The sequence below is a fragment of the Nicotiana tomentosiformis genome, chromosome 5 (assembly GCF_000390325.3).
Source record: "Nicotiana tomentosiformis chromosome 5, ASM39032v3, whole genome shotgun sequence".
In the NCBI taxonomy this organism is placed as follows: domain Eukaryota; kingdom Viridiplantae; phylum Streptophyta; class Magnoliopsida; order Solanales; family Solanaceae; genus Nicotiana; species Nicotiana tomentosiformis.
The window spans coordinates 77,880,693-77,902,266 of NC_090816.1; the positions used below are offsets into that span (position 1 = coordinate 77,880,693).

Below are 21,574 nucleotides of genomic sequence, written 5' to 3' on the forward strand. Positions count from 1 at the left end.
CATACTGACTTTTTATGACTCAGCTCTATGACACGATCTGGAAACGAAAGAAGAGTAACATTTCCTAAATGCCCTGTAGCCTCTCAATTATAAGTGTAGCGTGCAACACACCCATAAGTGAGACTCTACTAGAAATGGCTTTGTAGAATCCCTAGAACACGACCTACTCGGATACCACTTTGTCATGCCCCAACCTAGGGAGGTGTGGCTGGAACTCGGTATCGTACTGTCCCGAGAGAACCACTATGTAACTCATGGTCGTTCGACGGAAACAAAAACATACATAGGCCAACTTGGCTGAACTCATTATTTCTGTAACTATCATAGGCCAACATGGACACAACTCATAATGTATAACTGTAAGTGGGAAAATGGTGTATCAGCGATCCATCATACTCAAAACATAAATACACATGGGCAGTCCAGGCCTCTGACATACTGTACATAATGAACCTATGTCTACAAAGCCAATAAGAGTATTTGACATCAAAAGATGGTCAGGACAGGGCTCCAACCTACCCAAAAGTATACATACATAGGACAGTTTGATAACCTCTAGACTCAGCTGTACTCCAGATGAAATGGAGCTTTCGCCAATCCTCAGCTGGATATCAACTCCGTCTATGATAAGAGCCTGCCAAACTGGATACCTGAACCTGCATACATGAATTCGGTGCCCCAATGATGGGACATTAGTACAGAGAAAGTTACTAAGTATGTAAGGCAGATAACATATGAATAACTGAATTGAAACTGAACTGACATGTATATATGATATACTGAAAGTAATCTGAAGGGTCAATGAAATCCGGGAATCATACTTACCTCATTCTGACTCGTAACATATCTAAGTATTGAATGATCCAACTTACCTTCCAAAAGATGTAGACTGAAAAGGGAAGGCTCTGTTGGCCGAGAACATCTAATGTTACGACTATTGTATATACATCTAATTCGTGTCATGATATACCTGAACTTGTTCCCATATTCTACCTATACTAGAACCACCATATTATGGAACTTCATCTATAATATTCTTCTAGCCATCATACCTTATATATGTATACTTATCTCCGACATATCAAATATCTCTATGGCTACACTGAAACATAAAAGTGGTACTTACGCATTTCATAAGAGACCGTCTTTAAGGCTCACTCACAAACATATAATTAGTTTCTCGTACGCATAATATAGTAGAGTGTCTGTACGGCTCATAATACGGAGGTCTAACTATGCGTGCAACTGAGACCGTCCATAACCAACCTTCATTATGCACCTATGCGTTTATAGACCATCCATAGGGCTTCACTGTATACCTACGCGTTCATAGACCGTCCGTAGGGATCATGTCCTATACAGATTCATTTCATATGACTCATACAGACATCATTCAATCATCAATAGATAAACTCGTATTCATAAACATATAAGTTCATGAGTAACTCGTTACAATAACCAATCCTTATTCCTAATCCACTTTCTACGTCATCCTTCGTATTCTATATTATTTAGCCATAAAGAACGTTGTAACTATTTTGAAATTGTAGTTCTATCCTTATTTCACATCACGACTCGTTTCTGAGGATTACATGATTTTTTCTACTTATAGGTATGTAATATTCTTAGCTTGTGAGGCTACTCGTCATACATATATATATCTATTCATCAATACGTAACAAGAGTTACGGGATTTACGCTCTATCAACTTATATTCTTATTGCTAAAATTAGCATATTATATAATTTATGACTCCATAGGTAATGTATATCATCTCTTAACATCACCCTCATATATAATCAGCCTTATTTAACTTGAGGGCAACGTAACTATCTTTGTGGGTTTTTATCCGTTTCGTTAACACAAAAGTTTAAGTATTGGAAGTAGTTCCATTATTTGGGTCGAAACATTTTTATTATTCTGCAAACTTTATATTATGCTGCCTTGTTGAACTATTCGTATATAACTATCCCTCATTATACAGACATTATATTGTTTTTGATTCGTCAGACCATTCATACGTAATTTTTAATTAACATCTAGACGTCTTGTTACATATAAAAGACAAAGACCTTTTAGAAGCCTCTATTTACTCCTTAAGAATACATGAAACACCAACCAATACGGTCCATTTCAACATTCGTATGACTATACTCGTGGACGGACCTTAATCGTCAGTATAGTACGTATATAAAGCCTCGTACCCTTGAATTCCTTATAACGGCAACATATCTTACGGAATCATGCCAAATAAAAGAAAGGAAGACCTTACATACATCAAAATATCCCTTCCAATCCTCAAACTAACTTAACTTGCAGCTCATGTGTCTACAAGCAATGAACAATACTTTCATCACAATATGAATGCCATAACTTAGCGCATTTGAATGACACACTTTATTGTACGATAAAATAGAAAGCACCTCCCCTATTTATATGATTTCCCACAAGTTACAACAACTAAAAACAACCCAAACAACATCAACAATACCCATATTATACCTCCCAAATAGTCCACCAATCAACAACATTACTAACAAGCCTTTCGATAAATATCTCACAACTTCTAGCTTTCACGACTTAGCTGCAACTTGGATAAGATTAAATACATGTAGAGTAAGAGGTTCCTTACATTTAAACCAATAAAACAACTCCAGCTTTTGCTTACTTCACCACGAAGTATCCTTTCAATGCAGCCACAAGAACAAGGAAGCGAAACTATCAGGCACTTCGGGTTTCTCGGCACTAGAATCACTTTGGAAGAATTGAAATCATCTAGGGTTGATATTAAAACATTTGGGGAGTATTTTAGATAACTTACACCACTTAAAACAACTCCCGCACGATCTAGAACCACAACAAAATCAGCAACCACAAGAAGAACAAGAAATTCACTAGCACCACGGGATTCCCGATGCTTGATTGGTGTTGTTTGTCCTTTATTTGTATCTTGGATCATGAGAGATCTTTGAGAGAAGGTTTTTAGGTGTCTAGGCATTGAAGAGAGTGAAAGAGAATGAGTAAAAATGGGCTGTAGGTGTTACATATATATCAAGATATCTAAACCGCCTAGTGGGTCCCATTGGGAGCTGCTTGCGTAATCTCTCAAAAATATGAATATCTCTCTACTACGACATCGTATCGACGAACGGTTTAATGTATTATAAACTAGATTCATAGATCTTCAATTTTGTAGGTCGATTATCCCGTATTTCCATGTATATCGCGAGAAAAGCTCTGCTACATTTGACCTAATATTTAGCGTATTTATGAACGTAACTTGTGACGACTTTCGTCGACTTTTGTTTCACAACTCGCTTGACTTCAAAACTTAACACACAACTATCATAAAACTAAAATACCTCATAACATCATATCCTTATCATGTTAAGAACCCTATTCTCATCCCAAAAGTAAGGGTTATAACATTCTCAACTTGTCGATTTTCAACGAAACTTATTTTCTTCGATTCGCTTAACTTCTAAACCTTCCAACCCTTTTGGTACTTGTTATTCATGATATTAAATATTTGTAGGTAACATGACTAACTTACTTAATGTACTTCTAAAGATGATGTCATTTTTGAGCTTACATCAATTGATTTACGACGTACTTTTACGTAGGAAAACATGAGGTGTAACACAAACACAATAGCAAGGAGCTCCTTCTCGTAACGGTATAATTGACTTGGGCACTATTGATGGTCTTACCAGCATAGTAGACTGGATGAAAAACTTTGTTGATACGTTGCCCCAAAACAGCCCCAACTGCTATATCACTTGCATCACACATGAGCTCGAACGAGAAACTCCACTTTGGAGATGTAATGATAGGAGTAGCTGTCAACTTGAGCTTCAATTGTTCAAAAGATCTCATACAATCATCATTGAAATAGAACTTGGCATCCTTCTCGGGGAGTTTGCCCAAAGGATTCACCGCTTTAGAAAAGTCTTTGATAATCGCTGGTAGAATCCCGCATGGCCCAAGAAACTCTTCACACTCTTCACCGAGGTGGGGGTGGAAGCTTAGAAATAACTTCAATCCTTGCCTTATCCACTTCAATACCATTCTTTTAAATATTATGTCCAAGGACAATGCCTTCCTCAACCATGAAATGGCATTTCTCCTAATTGAGTACCAAATTTGTTTCCTCATATCTAGCCAACACCTTGTCTAAATTAGCAAGACAATCATCAAATGAACCCCCAACCACCAAAGGTCATCCATGAAGACCTCAAGGTAGTCTTCTACCACGTCCGTGAATATAGCCATCCAAAAGGTATCCGTTTGAAAGCAAAAATGTCATATGGACATGTAAAGGTGATTTTCTCTTGATCTTCTGGTGCAATAAGAATTTGGTTGTATCCTGAGTAACCGTCAAGAAAGAAATAGAAAGAACGAGTGGCCAACCTATCAAGCATTTGATCCATGAACAGAGAGGGAAATGATCTTTCCTTGTGACTTTGTTGAGCTTATGATAATCCATACAAACTCTCTAACCAGTGACCGTTCTTGTCGGAATTAACTCATTCTTATCATTGGTAACAACCATCATAAGCTGTATAGTGACTTGCAGGGTATTATTGGATCGATATGGGCAAAGATGCGAAGGAAGTTATTTGAAAATTTGACAAATGTCAAAGGTTTGCGCCAATGATCCATCAACCCGGAGAGCAACTTCACGCGGTCCTATCCCCATGGCCATTCATGAAATGGGGAATGGATATCGTCGGCCCTCTGCCATCGACCCCAGGTAAAGCCAAATTCATCTTATTTATGACTGACTATTTCTCTAAATGGGTTGAAGCACATGCGTTCGAAAAAGTAAGAGAGAAAGAAGTTATAGACTTTGTTTGGGATCATATCATATGCCGATTCGGGATACCCGACAAAATAGTATGTGACAATGGGAAACAATTTGTGGGCAGCAAAGTGACAAAATTCTTCGAAGACCACAGAATAAGAAGGATATTATCAACACCGTATCACCCCAGTGGGAACGGACATGCCGAATCAACGAACAAAACCATCATTCAGAACCTAAAAAAGAGGTTGAACGACGCTAACGGAAAGTGGAGAGAAATCCTACCCGAAGTCCTTTGGGCATATCGAACGACGTCGAAATCCTGTATGGGTCTGAATTATTGATACCAGTCGAAGTTGGCGAACCCAGTACCAGATTTTGATACATGACGGAAGAATCAAATAACGAGGCTATGAACACTAGCCTCGAATTATCAGACGAAAGACGAGAAGCTTCTCTCATCTAATTGGCCGCCCAAAAGCAGCGAATCAAAAGATATTATAATCGAAGAACCAAGCTCCGCCATTTCAAGCCCGGGGACTTAGTACTAAGGAAAGTCACCATCCATACCCGAAATCCGAACGAAGGAAAACTAGGACCAAATTGGGAAGGACCATATTAGGTTCTCGAGAACGTCGGAAAGTGATCACACAGGCTCGGCATTATAAATGGCAAACAACTATCAAGCAATTGGAATGTGTCACATCTAAAACGATACTACTGCTAAGGTACGACCCTTCTATATTCATTTACATTTCAAAACTGACCCCTGTAGAAGTCCGAGCTACGATGGATCCTTTGTCATAGATCTGAAAGCACGCGTTGCACTCTTTTTTCCTTAGACCGGTTTTATCCCAAATGGATTTTTCGGTAAGGTTTTTAACGAGGAAACCAAATATTATGCTGCACTTACAACAGTACCCGAGGCCTCTTTACAATCGATCTCGAATACTGGGGGGGCATTAGCCTTCAAATATATAAAGTTCTAATGCAAGAAAATTATTTCGCAACAACGGGGTTCCAATAGGAAAAGTTATAAGAGCCAAATGGTCAAAACGAACCATGCTCATATAGTTAGCCTGAACCCAGGCGCGAAACATGAACACATGTATAGTGACTTGCAAAGAAAGTTCTCCTCTTTACCGACATCTTATGTCCAAGAAACATTCCTCTATTTTGGAGATTTATTACACAAACAGAGTTAAGATTAATTCGACCACTAAGCCTACATGCTACTTTCATTTCGAGTTCGAGCAAGCACTCACTCGACCATTATGCCTACGGGCCACTTTATCCCGAGTTCGAATCATTCACTCTACTACTAAGCCCACGGGCAACTTTATTTCGAGTTCGAGCAAGCACTCACTCGACCATTATGCCTACGGGCTACATTACTTCGAGTTCGAATCATTCATTCAACTACTAAGCCTACGGGCTACTTTCATTTCGAGTTCGAGCAAGCACCCACTCGACCATTACGCCTACGGGCTACATCACTTCGCGTTCGAATCATTCACTCGACTACTAAGCCCACGAGCTAATTATTTCGAGTTCGAGCAAGCACTCACTCGACCATTACGCCTACGGGCTACATTACTTCGATTTCGAATCATTCACTCGACTACTAAGCCTACGGGTGATTTTCATTTTGAGTTCTAGCAAGCACTCACTCGACCATTACGCCTACGGGCTACATCACTTCGAGTTCGAATCAGTCACTCGACTACTAAGCCCACAAGCTATTTTATTTCGAGTTTGAGCAAGCACTAACTCGACCAATATGCCTACGGGCTACATTACTTCGAGTTCGAATCATTGACTCGACTTATAAGCCTAAGGGCTACATCACTTAAAATTCGAGCAAGCACTCACTCGACCATTACACCTACGGGCCACTTTATCCCGAGTTCGAATCATTCACTCGACTACTAAGCCCACCGGCTACTTTATTTCGAGTTCGAGAAAGCACTCACTCGACCATTACACCTACGGGCTACATTACTTCGAGTTCGAATCATTCACTCGACTACTAAGCCTACGGGCTACTTTCATTTCGAGTTCGAGCAAGCACTCACTCGATCATTATGCCTACGGGCTACATCACTTCGAGTTCGAATCAGTCACCCGACTACTAAGCCCACGGGCTACTTTATTTCGAGTTCGAGCAAGAACTCACTCGACCATTACACCTATGGGCTACATCACTTCGAGTTTGAATCATTCACTCGACTACTAAGCCCACGGGCTATTTTATTTCGAGTTCGAGCAAGCACTCACTCCACCATTACGCCTACGGGCTACATTACTTAGAGTTCGAATCATTGACTCGACTTATAAGCCTAAGGGCTACATCACTTCAAATTCGAATAAGCACTCGCTCGATTATAGAGGCTACGAAATCCAGAATCTGATTAAGTCGATTAAATCTTTGTGAAAACATTTATAAGGCATGTATAAAGTCTTCACAAAACAGAAGCAAGTCGACAAGGCTGTCTATATACAAAATTGTCTACATGATTGATTACAAACGTAAAAACTAAGGACTAAGCTTCCTGGTCATCCTCAGGAGTGGTTTCTTCTCTATCGGGCTCCCCCCCATTCTCGGACCTGCTCTTGCTACCATCATCATCATCATCATCACCATCAGAAGCCAAGGCTTCAGCTTCATCTTAGAGATCTCTAGCCTTTTTTAACTGTTCAGCAAGGTCGAAATCTCGAGCGTGTATCTCCTCGAGGGTCTCCCTTCGAGACCGACACTTAGCAAGTTAAGCAACCCAATGTGCTCTAGTGTCGGCAGTATCCGCCGCCTCTCGTCCCTCTATCTGAGCAGCCTCGACAGCAGCCCGATACACAGTAATGGACTTGTCCACCATGACTTTCGACGACTCAACCTCCGCCTTGGCTTCAGCAAGCCGTGTTTCAAGCTCCTCTATCCTCTTAGTCTAAGCCGAACCATTTTGCTTGACGCTTCGAAGCTGAACATCGGTCAATAATAATTTGGCCAAGATGGCTTCTTTTTCCACAGCCAGGCGGTCGATAGTCTCCTTCCACCGATTACATTCAGCCTTGATTTGATTGACTTCTTCCCGAAGTAACCCGATCTTTTCAACCTTTTGCTGCAGCTGAAATAACGAAGGGTTAACTTCCACAATTGAGTCAAACCCATACTTTAACAGAACGAGGCTCACCTACTTCTCTAGTTCGGCCTCTTCTTCACAAGCCTTAGCCAAATCTGCTTGGAGGTTCTTTATAGCCTCGTCCTTTTGGCTGAAAAGAAGCCGCAGGGCATCTCTCTCCCCCGAGACCTTCTGAAGCTCGACCTCACACTGGGTGAGGTCGACTTAAAACCTACTAATGGCCTGCATAGTAGGGAAAGAACACAAGTCAAGTTTGGAAAAGAACGAAGAAACCAAGTACAGTAAAATCATTACCCGAGAAATGAAACGTTGGTCCTCTTCTAGGAGAAGAGAAACGTCACCAATGTCGGAGGCATCATCGACTCCAGTAAAGGAATCCCGAAAAGGGCCCCCTATACTAGAGCCTCCGCCCATATCGGGGGTCTTCAATTCTCGAGCTTTCTTTAACGCCTCCTCAGAAAAGGTTGGAAGGGTAGGCAAATGACCCACTATCAGAGTCCCAAGCGAATCGCTCGGGACGCTCTGATCAAGACTAGGGGTACCGGAACAGACCCCGACCGGTACAGCCGCTATCGGCTCAGAAGCTCTGGCGACCTCGATAGCTTTCGCAGATCGGATCACCAAAGCCGAGGCATCATCTTTTTCTTCTTCTTCTTCTCACAGTCGTTGGACCGAGTCCATCAAAAGATCGATTGATTTCCTCCTCACCCTTCGAGTTTTGGGCTTGGGGTCCTCTGACCGAGAGACATCTTTTCACTTCTTATCTTTCCCCGGTTCCGGGACCGGGGACTTGGTTCCTTCGCCACCATTCGAAGGCCTCAAAATGTCATCCTTGGTTATACCTGCATGAAAGGAAATCGGTAACGAATGGAGCATAAGAAATATTTTGAAGAAAACGAGAAGTAACCCTTACCATGATTCTTGGTCTCCCATCTACCTTTTGCCAAAGCACGCCAAGCGCATTCGGCATAAGAAGAAGTCGAAGCTAACTTCCGAACCCAATTCTCGAGGTCGGGTACCGCTTGTGGCATCCAAGGGCCAGCTGTATATCGGAGAAAGACATCAGATAAAATCGGAAAAAGGTACGAAAAGCAACATCTTATGAAAACCACTTATGGTCGAAATTCTATTTCTCGGGGAACAACATCTTCTCTTCCGGAATGAGGTCACGGGTCCTCACCCGTATATAATGGCTCATCCAACCCCGATCCTTGTCTCGTCGATACTCGACATCAAAGCTTTCGATGCCCGATGATGAAGCCTGATTAGTCCTCGAAAGATTTGAGGTCGATACAATCATATGAGGCGATTCCGGGAAAAATCCTGCCCCCGGCCTTGTTGGAGAAGAAGCGAAGTAAGGTTACTATACGCCATAGAGAGGGATGAATTTGACCAAGGGTGACCTGATATCTTTTGCAAAAATCAATGATTATCGGGTCGACGGGACCCAACGTGAAGGGGTAAGTGTAAACACTTAAAAACCCCTCCACATGGGTGATGACGCTCTCTTTAGGGGAGGGAATTTGCAACACAACCTCGGAACTCCAGTTGCAGTCTTTCCTCACAGCCTCAAGAAGACCCTCAATTATCGAGCACATGTATATCGACACATGCTCACATCGACACGGAACAGATTAAGGATTCTTAACCTTAAAATCGATCTTCAGAGTACACGGGCCGGGAACATATTCATGGGTAGGCAGCTCCATCGGCGCCTTGTCGCCGGACGGTCATGAAGAAGAAGCTTTCTCCTTCTGAGGTACAGTTTTCGAAGTTTTGGCCATTGATATGAGAAGAAGAAAGGCAAAGGAAGATGAAAAGTTGATGACACCAAACACTGGTGTAGATGGCTCTGCAAGCGGCGAAATAGAGAGAAATGGTAAGAAAATTTGGAAGAGAGAAGGCGTAAAAGTGGTAAATGTTAGATGGAGGGGTTATTTATAGGCTTGCATCGTGGCGGTTCAATATCAGAGGTGGCCGACCACCATCTGACATGCATTAAATACCTTGAAAGACTAAATTGATGGGACAGTTATCACGTACGTCATGATCGAGCCCTGTGAAAACGTCAGCTTATAACCCGATCGAACCGTCGAAAATCATATCGATTCTCACCACATCCTTCCTGAGAAACGAGGGGATTATCTGTATACGGTCGAAAAAGATTTCGGCCTTCCTACGTTCGATCTATTTCGAATGGTAAGCAACCTGAGTGGGATTGTGGGATAAGTTCCGAAGGCAGTACAAACGAGCCTCGGGTCCGAAGGCTGATCGAGGAGTCGGCTCGATACTTTTATTGAGCCCGTGACCAAATCGATCCGCAAGGCATTGCTTCGAGGTCGGAAATGCACTACGCCCACCCCAAAGGTCGAACTCAAGTCAAAACCGAGGGCTCGACCCAATAACGAGTTCGAGCCAGTATAGAGCTCACAGACAAGAGCCGTTACAACCGCACTAAGGGAGAGAATCTTGGCGGGAATCGAGGAACAGACAATTCATCATGGGTCCTCCACTATATGCTTTATTTTATTATAAATAAAGTAGGATCCCTCTATTATAAAGAGGGGGAATCCTTGTTAGCAGAAAAACACTGAATACACTGTAACAGAATATCACTTCTCATATTGAAGGATATCTCCTTGTACTTGTTTTACTTTATCTTATTCATTCTTTTTGTTCACTATTCCCGATCTCACAGTCAAGAATACACATATTTCTATCTCTCTATACGATTTGTATCAAATTGCATCACATATCCTTAGAACCTTTCACAAATTTAACGTTATCTGATTTTTCGGGTAAACAACAACATTTCTTAATCTTAAGATATTAGCTTTTGGAATTGGATTAATGCTTTTGTTGATATTCTCAAAAATTCTTCCTTCAAGTGATATAGGAAGAAAATGTCTGCTTATGTTACTGTGAACTTGTTTTGTTGGCCAATAAATCAATTTTCTTTTTTAATAAATCAAAAGAATATGTTCTAAAGAAAGAAGTCCCTTGTTGGCCAATAAATCAATTTTCTTTTTTCATAAATCAAAAGAATATGTTCTAAAGAAAGAAGTCCATGTTTGTTTGGGTATAAAATCCATTTATACCAGTTACAATTTTGACAATGCTTGATAATTTAATTGAAAGAGAAAAAAGAGTACAATATTAATAGAGAGAAAAAATTAGTACCCATGTCAGTTCGATCAGAATTTGAAGTGATGTTTTCTTCTTGGACTAACCGCATTCTTATTTTCGAGACGTCATTTGTTTTTATTTGTTATCCCCTTGTTATTTAAAAATCATCACCGAAGGTTCCTGCACAGTTAGATCATTTCAAAAACAAAATCTTACAAATATTGATCCTCAATAAAGTAACGGTAAGAATGTAAAACATTTCTTACCCCAGAAAAGGCATCTCAATCAAGCGTCAGGCTTCAGAAACAAAGAGAAGCAACGTCTATTTTTCTGTAAAGAACATCAACAAATAAACCACACTATAATAATTAATAGATTTAACGAAAATAGAAATATAAAGGCAACAATGTCAACTCTACATAATTTGTTATCTTCAAACAGAAGTAGCATTAAAATAAGGAAAGTCTCATTTTTTGGAGATATAAATAGATGAAACTAGCAAAGGGTTAACGATTAAAAAACCAAGAAATTTGAAAAGTAAATTGTAGAAAACTGATAAGAAACGGCAATAACGGCAACCTCTTTTATTGTCTTGAATATGACCAAAAGCAGTTTTGAGAGAATTTGAGAGAATGATTGTTTTCTTCATCTTTAAGGACGTTATCTGCGTTTGGAATTTTAACCATAACTGTTCTTTTAATAGTCACTTGAGAGGTGACGTTTGGTTTTTTTGGTAAAAAAGTCGCTTTCAATTTATAATTTATAATAAAAAGCAGATAAATAAAAGTCAAAAAATAGACAAAAAAGATAATTGAGTTTCTTGGTCAAATAAAGCTGCCACATCTTGCCTAGTCCCTCTTTTATATATATATATATATATATATATATATATATATATATATATATATATATATATATATATATATATATAGATTCTTAAGCGAGATTTGCTATTAAGCTTTACTGGTTCTCTAACATTGATTGAGGACATCTCTAACATTGACATTTTCTAGTCTCCTTCTTAATCTCCTTAAGGACATATTTTCTTGTTCATATGTCAAGGGCGGGTAAAGTTTTGCATTATAGAGTAGCATTCTTCTCCTTCACATTGTCGGTCAAGTTTGGGGACAGTGAATAGAGCTGGTCCCTATTTGACTGAAGAGGGTAGGGTCCAAATACGATTATTTTGTGTTTAACAAATGGATTGATAAAGATATTCGAGTATCTAAGTGTAAAGCTTTGTGCACATCCATTTTGGTATTCTGTTTCTTCTTTCTTTTTCACGTCTTCCATTTTTAGGATGTGTATGTGAGTAATTTTATTTATACTATATAAAAACTTTATAAATGTGTAAGGAAGAGCTAGACCATGCCTTACTAGTCCCTATAGAGAAGAAGACAAGCCTTCTTCTGTACAGAATATATCTAGTTTCTCCAATAAATTATTCCTAAATTTCACCAAAATAATACAAACCAGTTTTATCCTCCAGAACACCTTCTATGCTACTTCTTGATAGCATCATCTCCAGCAAGAGAATTATAAATATACAAAATCACACGATCAAATCAAAATAAGTTTTTAACAACCATTTATTGTTATTGCAGTGAATATCAAGTGCAATAAGTTTATAAGTTCAAATTACTACTATAACCTATGCCTCCCAAGTATGAGAGTGTAACATGAATTGAGCAAAATACTAGAAAGGTACAGCAACCTTCAATTTACTTTCTAGAGGACCTTCAAAAACTACTGCTAAAACTTCAGTTGATACCACGAAATTATGGCAAGACAGCAATAAGAGGATCGCCATAACCAACAGCGTCTGTGATGCACCCACAGATGGAAAGAGTAAGTTCAGACACCCCAAGAGAACATGAATGAAAGAATGTTAGATATCTACAAGCCACGCATTCACTGCTGTTAAGTACATCTCAAATATTCACATTAATTCTTGAAACCAAAAAAAGCTTCTCCTTAGTGTTTTGGTACCAAGGAAGCAACATTGAAAGAGCTACATCTCAAAGATTCAGATTAATTCTTGAAACCGAAAATAGCATCTCTTTAGTGTTTTGATGCCAAGGAAGCAACATTGAAAGAGCTTCCGTACCCAAAAAAGAAAGGGATCTTTACACAAATAGCCTGCCATATTTACTATTTACTTTTTCTAGCCATATACATAGATTATACATTGATTATACATAATTATACACATGTAATACATATATTCATAGGCTATTTATAGTTTAAGCGGTTGGGTGGTCGGCTATTTGGGTTAATTCTTCATAAAAAAAGAAAGTGCTCGGTTAATAACCATGTATAAATGGGTCATGAAATATATCTCTAACCAGTCCACCAGAACCATCGTTATGCACAAAACAGCCAAAGTTCATGTATCAATTAGATTTTAGCAACAAAGAGTGGCAGTACCTGAAAGCTTAGGATATCAAAGCCATAATGACAAATTGTCCTTGACTCATCACCTTGTGATCAACCAATTTAATCCATAGGCCAATTCTAGTATTTTTGTTAAGGTAATTTGTAATACTAGTATTTATTATAATAATTTTGTAATTACAATTTTATCAGTCTCTGTAATTCTTGTAAGGTCTTGCTTTTTAATCATTTGGCATCTCACCTGAACTTTTTCTATTTAACAGTTGTTGATGTATTACATTATGACTTTATGTACAACATGATATGCCTAGTGTCATTCTATGCTTACACTTTTAATCCAGCTAAACCTGCTCGTCCCCATCTCACATCTGCAGATAACCCCAAACCCTGAATTGCTTTTTAGTTATTATTTCATATCAATGTATGACTACAACTATTATTGCTTTATTTCAACTAAAGTTACTTTTCACATATTGAAATCTTGAATCCTCGGATCATAATGCTTCTTTGCATAGCTCCAATTTAGAATTAATTGCCTCCCTTGTTGCATCTTACAGTAAAATTATCACATTGTGGAGAACGCTGCCTTCTACATGGTTAAACAACTTCACTAGCTGACAAACGCGAAGTGTTACGTGCTGGGTTAAAGAAAGTAAATTTAAATAATATGCTCAAGCCTATGATGTCAAACAGTCGTTGAGTAGATTTTCACAATTCAGCAACAATGGTCTGTAAAATGTGAACTCAAAGAATCATGCATATATACACACTGATGCAAAATCATTAGCCCAGTTCAAACTATCAGAAATCAGGCTAGTAGGAGAAATTAACAATTCTTGAATTCAAGAACAGATACCACTAACTCAACAGCCACAATTTCTTTTTATATCAGGTCCACTCCTTAAGAAACTTCTATTTTGAAAATGACTACATCACAAAACAAATTCGAGCCAAAAGAGGCGGAGACCTCAAATCCTGGATTCTGGTTTTGAAAATTTGATATGCACTACAGTAGGTCATTTAGCAGAAAAAAACTGCAACTACGACAGTTTGAGGCATAAAACAACAATCTAAAAAAGAAAGAAAAATTAAAGAAGCATACCGCCATCATTACTGAGAAGTTTCAAGACCTCTCCAGCTGCATCTGACTGCTCAACATGAAAAAGAGAGGTTAGCAGATATACCACAATGAAAATCAATATGTTAGCAGAAAAAGTTTTCAAGGATGTACTTTAACCGCGAGTTCCGTCCCAAACTGATCCAGAAAGCCAATTGTCAGCCTCACATTAATAACATCACCCTGCACTCAAGTTCAAGGCATGTATAGGGTCAATCATCAAGTTATAATCCCATGAAGTGCAGGTCAAGTTCAATCCTTTTTTCTTTGATAAAGTAAGGTAATTTTATTAATGTTTAGTACCAAGAACATACTGTAAAAGTACAGAAGATTAACTAGGTAAAGTTCAATCCCACCATAAGCTATGGTTAAAACAGTATACATGAGATAAGACAATGGCCTACTGAGTTCTAAGATCTAACAAAATTGTTGGTGCTATCAGTGCTTAGACCTTTATACAACCAAATTTGTTGATGCAGAGTGCAAAAGACATACATAAGCTAGAATTCTCAGCTCCTCCAGTTCTATCTTCCAAATATTTTAGTAATTCAGTATAAGAGAATCTTTATGTTTGCAACACTTGGCAATTACTACCATCCAGTGGCCATTGGCCAAGAGATGAAAATTTAAGCTACTCAAATTTAAGAAAAAAGAAGTTAGTTGTTATCATTACCTGTTTCAAAAAAACCATCAAAAGAAAAAAAGAATAAACAACTCAAGAATATCTGGATGATGGATTTGTTATGGGTACCTCTTTACAAGCAGGTGGTTGCTTCTTTCCTTTTAATGTCCTTGCCCTTCGGAATGAACCAATCTATTGGGAAGAGGTTAAGAAAGTTATTGCTCACTTTATAAAAGATACATCACAAAAGGGTTCAGTAGGTAACCAATACTTACTGTTGGGGATGATACAATAACATAACCATTAGCTCGATCCAGTGGCTTGTAAAGCTGCTAATTTTTCTGATTTCTCAACGTCAACATTTGTAAATGGACTTTAACTTTTCTGAGGAAGATTTCATAGAGGATGCTGAAACTGCTGGTTTACTTGCACTAGGAGGTGGTGATGGTGGTGAAGATACAACCGGCACATGCACTATTGGAGATTCAATATTCCGCTTCAAGTGCATTTCAAAACCTCCAACCTGTGACAAGAACCACATTGATCAATCATACATGAAAGTGAAAATACATTAAGAAATTTAAAAATAGATAGTTAAATAAACATAATCCTTACTAGTCAAACCAACAAAATAATTCAGTAAACTTGTTGTATACGGTTAAAACCGGTCCTCGATCATGAAGATCGATCGACAATGGCATCTCAGTCGAGGGGTATCTACATGGAGAGCTCGAACGAATTCCGAGATGGGGGCGTCGGGCGTCGGGGCGTCCGAATCGACCGAGGCAACATCGACCGACACAGGTCCCGAACATCGATGCCCGAAAGTGATCATCAAGCTCGAAACCAAGGCCGAGGTTCCGATCCGACACGGAGCTCGAGTCAGTATCGAGCTCGCAGACAAAAAGCTGTTACAACCGCACCAAAGGAGAGAATCATGGCGGGAATTAAGGAGCAGACACACCATCATGGGTCCTCCACTAGTAATATTATTCTATTATGTTGTTATAGAAAAAGTAGTGATCCTTGGCTATAAAAAGCAAGATAGATTGTAATAGAAGGGATCTTTCCTGGAATATCAAGAATTCATTGTGTTTATCTTTCTAAGCTCACTAAGTATCTTTGTTCATCATTTCTATTTCACATAACAAACACGTGTATTGTTATTTTCAAGGTCAAAGGAATCTACCTATCCTTAGAACCATACAAAAATTCAACGTTATCCGATTTTTCGGGTAAACAGTTTGGCGCCCACCGTGGAGCTAAGGATAACAAGTGATTATTTGATACAAATATACAGTACACTCCAGCTTACAACTTCACACCAGCAATGGCTCTGCCAATCGACCTCGAAGCCGGCCTTCAGGATGAAACCAACAACTTGGTGCCTGGGGCCGAAAGGCTACCCAACAACGGCAACGAGGCTCGAATCGAGGAACCCGAAATTCAAGCCGAAGTACCAGTAGATATCAATTCACGAATAGCTCTAGAAGCAAATCAGCGTTCTGAGCAGGAAAGAAGCGTTCAGGGTGGCGCTCGACCCCTAGCCCGAGACACCCACAGCACGGGGGAAATCGGGTCAGCTTGCGTATGATTTTCGAAATGCTACAAGCCCAACAAGTAGCGATAGCTCAGTTGCAGAGCCAAACTCATATGCAAAATAAGCCAAACTCCAATCCACTTCTTCGAGAAGTAACCCCCAGAACGGAGCCCGACACAGTGAAATCGAACGAGCGAGAATCAGGAACCGCTCCTGAAATTGCTAAACTGCTCGAGGAACTCACAAAACGAGTCGAAGCCAACGACAAAAAATTCGAAGCATATGATGCTAGGATCGATCAGATCCCGGGGGCTCCGCCAATGATGAAAGGGCTGGATTCGAAGAAATTCATACAAAAGCCTTTTCCATCGAGCGTGGCCCCGAAACCAATCCCAAAAATGTTCCGTATGCCCGTAATTCCCAAATATAACGGTACGACCTATCCTAACGAACATCTCACCTCATATACATGTGCCATCAAAGCCAACGATTTGGAAGACGATGAGATCGAGTCTGTATTATTGAAAAAGTTCGGAGAGACCCTCGCAAAAGGAGCAATGATCTGGTATCACAACTTGCCACCAAATTCTATCGATTCTTTTGCCATGTTAGCAGATTCGTTCGTAAAAGCACATGCTGGTGCCATAAAGGTCGCAACAAGGAAATCGGATCTATTCAAAGTAAAACAAAGGGGTGACGAAATACTGAGGGAATTCGTATCCCGGTTTCAAATGGAACGCATGGATTTGCCACCAGTCACAGACGACTGGGCCGTACAAGCTTTCACCCAAGGGTTGAACGGACTGAGTTCGACAGCATCACGTCGGCTGAAACAAAGCTTGATCGAATACCCTGCAATAACTTGGGCGGATATACACAATCGATATCAATCGAAAATCAGGGTCGAAGATGATCAATTGGGATCTCCGTATAAACCCACGCGTCAGAACCGCACAACCACTAAAATTCAGAAGGAAACCAACAGAGAACAAAGGTCAAACAGAGACCGATACCAGCCATACGTCACAGATCGGATGAACCACGGTTCGGCACATGAGACAGTTCAGAATAACCGAAGGTATGATCAGGGGCAAAATTCTTGGGGACTTATGAGCAAGAGAGGCTTTGATAAATATGCCGATCATATAGAAGTTCCTCGATTATCGGAATATAACTTCAACATCGATGCATCCGCCATCGTGTCGGCCATCGGACGCATCAAAGATACCAGATGGCCTCGACCCATGCAGACCGATCCGGCCCAAAGGAATCCTAATCAAATATGCGAATATCATGGCACCCATGGTCACAAAACGGAAGAAAGCAGACAATTAAGAGAGGAAGTAGCCCGCTTGTTTAACAAAGGGCACCTTAGGGAATTTTTGAGTGATAGGGCAAAAAACCATTTTAAAAACAAGGACTTCGGCAAGCAAAACGAAGTAGAAGAACCACAGCACATCATTCACATGATCATCGGCGGCGTCGATGCCCCTCAGGGACCTATGCTTAAATGCACTAAAACGTCGATTGTGAGGGAAAAACGATCTCGAATTCAAGATTACACTCCCTCAGGGACTTTATCGTTCAATGATGAAGATGCAGAGGGAATCATCCAACCCCATAACGATGTACTGGTAATATCCGTACTCATGAATAAAATTAAAATTAAGCGTGTGTTAATTGATCCAGGTAGCTCGGCCAACATCATCAGATCGAAGGTCGTAAAACAGCTCAACTTACAAAACCGGATCGTACCCGCAACTCTGGTTTTAAACTGATTCAATATGGCATGCGAAACCACCAAAGGCGAGATAACCCTACCGATAAATGTTGCCGGAATAATTCAGGAAACAAAGTTTCACGTGATCGAAGGCGATATGAGATATAACGCCCTTTTCGGAAGGCCGTGGATCCACAACATAAGAGCTGTACCTTCGACCCTACACCAGGTCCTCAAATTCCCAATACCGACAAGTGTCAAAATAGTATACGGAGAACAACCAGCCGTAAAGGAAATGTTCTCTATCGAGGAAGCAAAACCAACATCTTCATCTTCGCCGGTGAATGGATCAGGCTCAAAAGGAGGCACAGTCGAAGACCGGAACGCCAAATAGCAATCAAAGACATCGGCCTCGATCCAGCCAGGTCAGCAGAACATCGAAGAAGATGATGATCAGTGGATCCCTCGATCCTTCGTGACCCCCGATGACTCTGATGTCACCAAATCAACAATTGAGGAATTGGAGCAAATCATTTTGATCGAACACTGGCCCGAACGAAAGGTATACCTGGGAAGGGGTTTGAGCCCCGAACTCAGGAAGAAACTCATTCAATTTCTTATCGGTAACATCGACTGCTTTGCCTGGTCCCATTTAGATATAACAGGAATCCCGCCGGACATAACAACACATCGACTAAGTGTGTCCCCTAGATTCGGACCGGTGAAGCAAAAAAGAAGACCCCAATCGGAGGTGAAGCACGCATTCATAAAGGATAAGGTAACTAAACTGCTCAAAATAGGATCCATTCGAGAGGTGAAATACCCCGAATGGTTGTCCAATGTGGTCGTAGTGCCTAAAAAGGGAAACAAACTTAGAATGTGTATAGACTACAAAAACTTGAACAAAGCATGCCCCAAAGATTCTTATCCACTGCCCAACATCGATCACTTGATCGATGCCACGACCGGCCACGAGATCCTTACTTTTCTCGATACCTATTCCGGGTATAATCAAATCCAGATGAACCCGGAAGACTGGGAAAAGACTTCATTTGTGATCAGATATGGAACATATTGTTATAATGTAATGCCCTTCGGGCTAAAAAATGCAGGAGCTACTTATCAACGCCTAGTGAATGGAATGTTCGAAGAACAAATAAGTAAATCAATGGAAGTCTATATTGATGACATGCTAGTTAAGTCCCTGCGCGCAGAGGACCATTTGACCCATTTGCAGGAAACATTCGATATTCTGAGGAAATACAACATGAGGCTCAACCCCGAAAAATGTGCTTTCGGAGTCAGCTCGGGTAAGTTCCTCGGCTTCATGGTATCAAATCGGGGAATCGAGATTAACCCCGACAAAATCAAGGCCATTGAAGACATCACCATCGTGGACAGCGTGAAAGCTGTACAAAGGTTAACAGGAGGAATTGCAGCCTTAGGCCGATTCGTTTCAAGATCATCAGATCGAAGCCACAAATTTTTCTCTCTACTCAAAAAGAAGAACGACTTCGCTTGGACACCGGAATGCCAACTAGCGTTACAAGAACTGAAACGATATCTATCGAGCCTACCACTGCTGCACACTCCAAAAACCAACGAAAACTTTACCTGTACTTGTCAGTATCAGAAGTCGCCATAAGCTGTGTCCTGGTTCGAGAAGAGAAAGGTACGCAATTTCCTGTTTAATACGTAAGTCAGACCTTAGGGGAAGCGGAAACTAGATATCCGCACTTGGAAAAATTGGCACTTGCGCTGATTAGCGCCTCTAGAAAGTTACGACCGTACTTTCAATGCCACCCCATAAGCGTATTGACCACCTGCCCACTTCGTAATATTTTACATAGGACCGAACTATCAGGCCGATTGGCCAAATGGGCCATCGAACTCAGTGGGTATGATATCGAATATCGACCTCGAACGGCCATCAAGTCTCAAATTTTAGCAGACTTCGTGGACGATTTCACGCCTACCCTCGTACCCGAAGTCGAAAAAGAACTACTGTTAATATCAAATATATCGACGAGGGCATGGATCCTCTTTACGGACGGAGCTTCGAACGTAAAGGGGTCCGGGCTAGGCATAGTTTTGAAATCTCCCACGGGTAACATTATTAGGCAAGCTATTAAAACTATCAGGTTAACTAACAACAAGGCCGAGTATGAAGCCATAATTGCAGGTCTCGAGCTAGCTAAAAATTTGGGAGCAGAGGTCGTTGAGGCCAATTGCGACTCTTTGCTGGTGGTGAGTCAAGTAAACAAAACCTTCAAAGTCTGAGAAGGCAGAATGCAAAGGTATTTGGACAAACTGCTTATCACTTTGCACCATTTCAAACAATGGAGTCTACGAGAACAGAATAATGAGGCCGATGCGCTTGCTAATTTGGGATCATCGATCGAGGTGAATGATTTGAATTCGGAGACTGTCGTTCAACTTTCAAGATCTGTAATCGAAGAAGGGCACGCCGAAATAAATTCTACTAGCTTAACCTGGGATTGGAGAAACAAGTATATTGAATACTTAAAAAGCGGAAAGCTCCCTTCAGACCACAAGGCTTCCAGGACCCTTCGGACTAAAGCTGCTCGATTTATTTTGGCTGCGGATGGAACATTATATCGAAGAACATTCGATGGACCGATGGCGGTATGCATAGGTACGGGAGATACCAATTACATCCTCTGGGAAGTACACGAGGGCACTTGTGGCAACCACTCCGGTGCCGACATGTTAGTTCGAAAAGTGATCAGAGCAGGGTATTATTGGATCGATATAGGCAAAGACGCAAAAGAATTTGTTCGTAAATGTGATAAATGTCAAAGGTTTGCGCCAATGATCCATTAACCCGGAGAGCAACTACACTCGGTCCTATCCCCATGGCCATTCATGAAATGGGGAATGGACATCGTCGGCCCCCTACCATCGACCCCAAGTAAAGCCAGATTTATTTTGTTTATGACTGACTATTTTTCTAAATGGGTTGAAGCGCAGGCGTTCGAGAAAGTAAGAGAAAAAGAGGTTATTGACTTTGTGTGGGATCATATCATATGCCGATTCGGGATACCATCCGAAATAGTATGTGATAATGGGAAGCAATTCATTGGCAACAAAATC

General features: G+C 40.5%; 1 protein-coding gene and 1 long non-coding RNA gene across 3 annotated transcripts in view; both read right to left on the reverse strand.

Annotated features, from left to right (window-relative positions):
* Positions 1-342: 342 nt before the first annotated feature.
* LOC104102506 (uncharacterized) lies at positions 343-11,743 on the reverse strand. The gene is made up of 4 exons (XR_687719.2): positions 11,647-11,743; positions 11,334-11,397; positions 11,122-11,247; positions 343-656 (listed from the first exon to the last, which is right to left on the reverse strand). It is a non-coding gene; the product is annotated as an uncharacterized lncRNA (long non-coding RNA).
* An 845-nt stretch (positions 11,744-12,588) lies between these two features.
* Positions 12,589-21,574, reverse strand: part of LOC104102507 (uncharacterized) — a 29,679-nt gene continuing 20,693 nt past the window's right edge. Inside the window, exons 5-9 of one of the 2 annotated variants that reach the window (XM_070175016.1) lie at positions 15,476-15,723; positions 15,330-15,392; positions 14,693-14,761; positions 14,564-14,609; positions 12,589-12,889 (exon numbers count right to left, since the gene is read on the reverse strand). In XM_070175016.1, the coding sequence (XP_070031117.1) occupies positions 15,556-15,723 (168 nt within the window). In that variant the 3' untranslated portion in view covers positions 12,589-12,889; positions 14,564-14,609; positions 14,693-14,761; positions 15,330-15,392; positions 15,476-15,555. Of the gene's footprint in view, positions 12,890-14,563; positions 14,610-14,692; positions 14,762-15,329; positions 15,393-15,475; positions 15,724-21,574 lie in introns of those variants that run through there. The other variant, XM_070175017.1, reaches the window with a different exon arrangement.